Below are 7,334 nucleotides of genomic sequence, written 5' to 3'. Positions count from 1 at the left end.
TCCTCTTGTCTTACTTGGTAATTTATCTTAGGAGTTTAGTTGTGTTTTCCCACTTGCTTGAATGTGTTGTGAGAGTCTCTGAGTTGTGCTTGTAACACAAAAAAAATGTGAGAGTTAAGACAACTAAAACACTATGATGAAACGATTTTCCACTCAAGGGTGTGAAAACGGGCCTTCAATATTTGGCTGGACCATAAATTCACAAAAGATTTCAGTTCCACTTCTAAAATGGGCATCAAAATCTGGAAGTTGCATTACTGAAGATACCCAACCAGTGGTGTCTGACTAGTCCATAGTCACTTGCCAGAAAAAAGAAGAACAGTATCTTCAGCAGTGAGAAGTAGAAAAGGTTCTGCAACATATGATGTGGCCCAAACTAAAATCCATACAAAAACCTTTTCTCAGAATCATTAAGTCAGTCTGCAAAGCAAGTGAGACAGTCTCAATTTTTTTCAATACAGCATCTCCAAGATGTTTGAAGCAATGCACCAAACACAGACAAAATTTAGTCCAAAGTTCAAACTGGTGCTGCTATTGAAGGCAAATGGTATTCATACACAAACATGGACTGGTTTTAGGCATTTTCTGAAACCGATTAAGTTATTGGTAAAGGAAAACTACTGAGTGCCTAAACCTTTTCATTTTTGCTTTTATAAGCAGGATTCCTGGCAATTTCATAACTGTACAGTTTACCATCATGAACTTTTTATACATTTAAGCAGCTTTTTCCCCCCACTTCTTAGCTATTCCTGTGATTCCACCGTCTATCTCACTCCCTCTTTGTTACATTAAGAGGCAAGCTGTCCCAGACTCAATACAACAACCTCTGTCAGAGTTTGAGTTTCTTCAATCAGCAAAAGCATTCCAATAAACACAGTGTAGCAACATTAGATGTGACAAGCTCTTTTATGTGACCTCCAACAGAAGGCTTTGCTAGTTGTACACAACTTAATCACAAAGCCCGAGACACGACAGTCAGAGTCCAGTTCTATTCAAGCAACATGCTGACATTCACATATTCTTTTTTTTTTTTTTTTTTTGGCCTGTCCCGTTTGGCTCTTTTGCCCTCAGAATTGTTGTCTAAAGGCAAAGAAAGATGCCCAACGGATTTACTTTACCAAACTGACCATCCCAGCCTTGCCGTAATGGTCCATTTGATTCACCTTTTATTGTTTATTTTATTTTCACTTACTGAATACGGGACAGACTTGACTGGGGGAAAGAAGGGGGGAAAGAAAGAGGGAAAGAGAAACAGCTGAGAAGAGGGACGGGGGAGAAGGGCAAAAGACAAAAACCAACAGAACGGGCAGAGAAAAAAAAATGCATATATCGATCACCTGGATCACCTGCTGAGAAAGAAAAAAGAAAGCAAGCAGAAGAGAACAAGAGTAATAGAATAAACAACATCACAATGATATATGGGAATATGACAGTAAATACTAAATGTTAAACATTATTGTGCAGCACATAAGATCAACAGAACACAGTGTGCTTTGAGGTACACTCAGAAAAATTATGGTTCTTAAATGGTTCTTCAGATGTCTTCATGGTTCTTTAAAGAACCATCATACGTCAAAGAACCTTTTTATTTTGTTGATGGTTCTTCAGCTATTACAAATGGTTCTTTAAAGAACAAAAGGTTCTTCATCCTTAGCAATCTAAGTTTGATGGTGTAAATGGCATAAATATTTATTCACTATAATGAGGCTGTGAATTATACTGTGTGTTTTCTTTGTGTGCATGTGTGTGCGAAGGGAGAGGGCGGGATACCTGGCAATTACCCTTTAAGAGAAGATGGTAGGAAACTGAATATTCAAATAAAAGTTAGAAATATTTGCTTAAAAATATACTGGTGGCAGGGGTGGGGGCCAAAGCCTAAAGACCCTAACCCCCCCCCCCACCCCCCCCCCCACACACACACACACACCCCTAACCCCACAAACACATTATGAATATGGTGAGTTAACAAACAGTAGACACAATACACACATTCAAATACTGTACTTTAGTTTTAAATAGCATTACTATTTTCTACTCCAAGGCATTACTTTTGAGATTATTATATATTTTTGAAAATATAGCATAATGATAATACTAGTTATTGTAAACTTTACAAACCACCCAGCAGTATGTAAAGTCAAATTATAAAATACAAGTAAATAACAATTGCAGAACAGAATGTCAGTGTAATGGACACACTTCGTTTTGACAAAGCGCACTGCTTAGGGAAATGATCTGAGTAGTTGTTCATCACTGAGCAATTTGTTAATATGTGTTTCGAGCCAAATAAATGACAGGGAGAGGGAGAGTGACGTCAGAACACGTCATACTATAACCTCCCGGGAGCGGACGGAGGAGGTCAATCGTTGGGATGCGCATGCGCAGACAGAGTGCGCGAGCGGCGGGCCTTGACCTTTCGGGGAAAAAAAAAAACACTTTCTCAGGGACGGTGACAGCGAAACGGATAACAGTCTTCAGTACCTGCTGGACTTTGAAGCTGTGGATTCTGGGACTGTTAGAAAAGGTAAAACATTTTCATTAAAACCTTATTACTGTTTTGTTTTTGTTACTCGTCATTGTAGCTTGCTGTTAATGTGCTAACAGTAGCGATTAGCTAGATACGTTAGCCGTTGAGGTCAGCGCAATTTAGTATCCGGTATACAGAAACTGTTTTCCTAACAAAACCACTGTTATAATTAAGTGAAGCTGCTCCCAGCTAATTTGAACCTTTGGCTTCTAAAATATGTGGTTCAATTGCGTGCTGCGTGCATAACCTAATGTCAGCTAGACCGAAATTAAAATGTAATATATTGTTAAAGTCACTAAAATGGCGCCTGAAGCCTGTTGTGGCGTGAGCTCTGTGTCTGCTCTAGAAACTCTGAAATTCTGTAGATCTGAGCCGTACATTAAATACTCACATGAACCTGTACTTTGAATTCTGTATGAGCTGTATAAAATGCAGCTATGCATAAGAGTTTTGAATGAATAATTAGATTAGATACAGTAACTCTTTATTGTCTAATCAAATTATATAGAAATGAATAGCAATGTGACATGAGAAGGTGTGTCTTTGACTGTTCCTGTATAACTTATTTTCGGACTAGATGACAAGTTATGCTCCGGTCATTTGATGTTTCCAAGATAGATGTTCTTTTGTAGTATAGTTAATTTTTTTGTATATTTCATTTATCCACCATCATACATCATACATACAAGCTAAGAAGAGGTCGTTATACTAACAAGAGGTATCAACGCTGGGCCAAAGTTGAGCACATGGTTAAAGTTTGTAATCCAGCCAGGGTGTAAATATCACTCAGCAGCCAGAGCTGAAGCAGGTAGCATCAACACATAAATCTACTCTACCCGGCGTAAATCACAAGAGCACCTCTGACCAAAAAGCTGTAGATTTTTCTTGTTTGCACAAATTAATCCAGAGTCACATTAATTGTGTTCACAGCGCCAACAAAATGAGGAAGAGGAGGGGCAGAAACACAATTAGGTTGAATTACAATTGGATGGAAGGCGAGGACAAGGAGAAGGAAGCTTAGGATGAGGAGGAAGAGAAGCAGCAGGAGCATCTTTAGGGATCCCTATCATGTCATTGAGGTTTGTTTCATTAATATGGTCCTCTCACAAAGAAAGATGACTTGTTTTAGTTCACCTACTTCCTGTATTAAATAGTGATGTGCAAAATGTTGTGAAAAACCATGGAGCAGGTGCGTATAGTGCATCTGCAGGTAAATGAACATCAAATCTCTAAGACAGACTGAAATCTGTATATTTATCACCCTTATGATAAAACCCATGTCAGCCATTGGTTTATGGACTTTGTATTTTGAAGCCTCAACATTTGCTTTATTGCTGTTGCTATGTTGGGACCATATTAGGATGAGGGATCAGAATCTGGAGTCATGCACACTATTGTTTCATTTAGTGTGTATCCATAAGATTCGTACAGCAGATCCAAGTTGTGCCTTGAAAACAGGAAAGTCGTCTGCATAGAGGAGAACTGTAATAGCAGATGTACAAAGTGAGGCTTTTTGCAATCGTTTTACTTCTGTCACCCTGTTTTGATGCAGATTTCACTTGAAATCAGGCAAAAACTGGACTTATTTTTTATAATGTGTTCTTGTGAACTGCTTGTGTATCGCATATGTTTGATTTGACTTTCTGCAAGACATCAGTCGTCCACTGGCCAAAAAAGTTTTCCAAATACCTCCACGTGATCTAGCCTGGATTTAGAAAAGAATAGCAAAAAAAACCTGCACCTCCTGCTTCAGATGCAATTTGTGTTTCTGTGTTCAGAGGCAGCAGCGAGAGGGGAGACCTCGGCTCATCCAGCTGGAGAGCTTGACCAGGAGGAGTCGAACATTAACTCAGCTCTTCCAGGGCACCCTGCAGACTCGGCTGCTGGCATCGGCGAGGGATGACGTGAACGCCAAACTGGAGTCCATCACAGGTCAACTGCAGGTATGCGAGTCAGACCTGAGGAGGGTTTCACTTTTCTCTCTTCTTTATAATTGACTCTTTTCTCTCTCTTTCAGCTCCTTGTCTCAGAGTGGGAGGGATTTGAAGCACAAAGGGAGGAACTTGTCGTTTGGTTGGCTGATATGGATGTCCGCCTGAGTGAGGTTGACCAGCTGACAGGAAACACCAGTGAAAAACTGAAACAAGTGCAGGTGTGGGCTTGTTTTGATATGACATATTTGATATGATACATACGTCAGAGACATTGTCCTAAACTGGACTAACAAAGGACCATGAGTACAACATGAAACGTACATTACATAACGTAAGGCTGAAGTTCATTGATCATTTTAATCATAAACTTGTTGAAATGTTTTTACTGAACATGCAAACATCTGCTGATGAAAATGTGTTGATTTATTGGTCTGTTATGAAGCTATTTCTATTTCTAATGTGTTTTATCACTTTCTGATGTTTTATTAATTAAACAATACATGTATTATTTGTTGTGTTATCTGTAGCTATAGTATTTATATATATTTATTTATAGTATAGCAAATATATTTAATTATTACTGTTTAAAACACTAATATGTGACATGTATTAGTAGTGATGTTGTGCTGAGGGTTAAAATGCCTTTTTGTCTTTTGGTAACTACAAAATGACAATAAACCATTAATATATGTCTATGCTGTGCTCGTATTTATTTAACCCTACTCAAATTCAATTTATGATGCATTTTATTTTGAAAGATTTAAAATGGTTTTTTAAAGAACCACTCAAAAAAGGTTCTTAAAAATGGTTCTTTAAAGAACCATTTTTAAAAAGGTCCTTCAAATGGTTCTTTAAAGAACCATTTTTAAAAAGGTTCTTTGAAAAACCATTAAAGATGCCCCAAAGAACCATTTCTTGATGGTTCTTTGGGGCACCTTTAAAGGTTCTTCAATGAACCACTGAAAGAAATGGTTCTTCAAAGAACCATTATTTGAAAGGTTCTTTGTGGCACCAAAAAAGGTTCTTCTATGGCATCAGTCTAAAGAACCACTTTTGGTTCCAGTTGGCACCTTTATTTTTCTGAGTGTAGGAGCCAAAAAGGGTGTAGTTTGTGGGTGTGATCACCCGTGTGTACACCTGTGAGCATGGACGCGCTTGTTTTTTGTTTTTTTAAAAGGTTCCTTCATGTAATAATCTGCTAGAGGGTGTGGGGGGGCCACAGCCCCGTCCTCCAGGGCATGAAGCAGGTGTGGAGGAGATCAAAACTCCAGACATCCAGAGGCCCCCAGAACACAAGAGACCAAGGAAGACCAACAGAGGGGCAGCTGCGCCACTGTCCCGGAAAGAGCTGAGGAGAGTCCCAGATGAGGGCTCACTCAGCAGCCGCGGAGCAGAAGCCAGGGGGAGTTGCAGTGACGCGCCCGTGAGCTCCGCCGGCAGCCAGCTGTGCCTGAGTGACCGAGCCCCAGGCCGAGAGGCCAGGGGCACCCCACCTCCGTATATCTCCCCCTCCTGCAGAGGGAGCTCCTGAGGAGAGGAAAGCTCCTGCAAGGTGTGACAATCTCCCCCACCAGTTGAAGAGCCCCCCAGGTGGCTCGACGCACCGGCGGCACCCTGCTCCAGGGCTGGGCCCCCATGCACCCACCCGCCCACAACCCCGGCAACACACCAACCAGGACCCAAGCCCCCGAGGCCCGGTCCGGGTCCCAGCCCAGAGACGGAGCGCCCCCAGAACCTCACGCCCATCCCGGACCCACCCAGGGCCAGCCAGGCTACCAGGTCAGTAACCCACGTCCGTCAGCACAGACCCTCCCCTAGCCCCGCTGCACGCAGCCGCGAGGAAACAGTCACCGGAGAGCCAACAGAGCCCCTAACCGGACATGACCGCTACCCCGGGTTGAGCCCCCCAAGGAAGATGCCTCCGGGGAACCCCCCCGACGCCCTAAGCCTGTCCCTACCCCCACACCAATCACAACAGTGAAGGCGGGACCAAACTATGACCCCCCACCCCCACTAGGTGATGGAGCTGATCAAAGGAGCCCAGAGCAATTGATCTGATGTGGTGGCAGAGGCTGTATCAAGACTAATGTAATCTAATAGATAATTTCTATATTGGTTAGAATTAAGATTATTTTTATTTTTCCAGTTCATGAGGACTGTTTTCTTGGCTATGCATAGGGCAGTGAAAAACATATGGGCGATATTCTTTTCTGAAGTGACATTATCTAAGCTGCCCAACAAACACACTAAGGGGGAAGTTGGAATGTTACATTTCAGACACTTCGATAAGTCTTCACATATCTCGCGCCAAAACTTCTGAACTGGTGGACAGAACCAAAGAGCGTGGATATAATTGTCCGGTGAATTGGTTTGGCAGTGTGAGCAGTTGTTGGTAGACGTAAAGCCCATCTTGAACATCCGATGACCTGTATAGTGTACATTCACATATTCTGTTGTCCCAGCACCTGGGCACACCCAACTATCTGCTTGTTAACACAATGTGATCAGCATAGAAATGCAACAAATGCAGAAAAACAGATGGAAAAAAATAGTTGCAATCATGGTATTCATCAGTTAGTATTTAGCCTGGAGAAATATGAAACAGGAACTTATTTTTCATAGTGCAGTAATATATCCCATGCAAACATAGCAATACTGATATATAGCCTTCACAAATACAGAAGAACGTGAGATGAAAGTAATATTTCTGTGTCTTCCTCTTATCTGTTGTTTTTTTGGTTTTTGTTGCTGTGGTCAGTCCCTTCTTATCTTGATAACGTCAATCCTTTTATATCTTGCTCGCGAGTTATTATTTTCAATGACGGCTCCTACAATGCTCAGATTCAAGAAATATGTGTAAATCAATGCAGTCA

At 41.4% G+C, this 7,334-nt stretch overlaps 1 protein-coding gene across 1 annotated transcript; it reads left to right on the top strand.

The window, feature by feature from the left end:
• The first annotated feature begins 2,429 nt into the window (after positions 1 to 2,429).
• On the top strand, positions 2,430 to 5,149 carry LOC147331134 (uncharacterized). The gene is made up of 4 exons (XM_086294297.1): positions 2,430 to 2,524; positions 3,458 to 3,606; positions 4,306 to 4,470; positions 4,545 to 5,149. The coding sequence occupies exons 2-4, from the start codon at positions 3,550 to 3,552 to the stop codon at positions 4,713 to 4,715; spliced, it is 393 nt and encodes a 130-aa protein (XP_086150423.1). The 5' UTR covers positions 2,430 to 2,524; positions 3,458 to 3,549; the 3' UTR covers positions 4,716 to 5,149.
• The last annotated feature ends 2,185 nt before the right edge of the window (positions 5,150 to 7,334 follow it).

This window comes from Aulonocara sp. 'chitande type north' Nkhata Bay, linkage group LG5 (genome assembly GCF_057382095.1).
Source record: "Aulonocara sp. 'chitande type north' Nkhata Bay isolate Kocher_YH1m ecotype deep benthic linkage group LG5, A_spYH_male_GT1.1, whole genome shotgun sequence".
NCBI classification, from domain to species: domain Eukaryota; kingdom Metazoa; phylum Chordata; class Actinopteri; order Cichliformes; family Cichlidae; genus Aulonocara; species Aulonocara sp. 'chitande type north' Nkhata Bay.
This window is presented reverse-complemented; position numbering and strand designations above follow the sequence as displayed.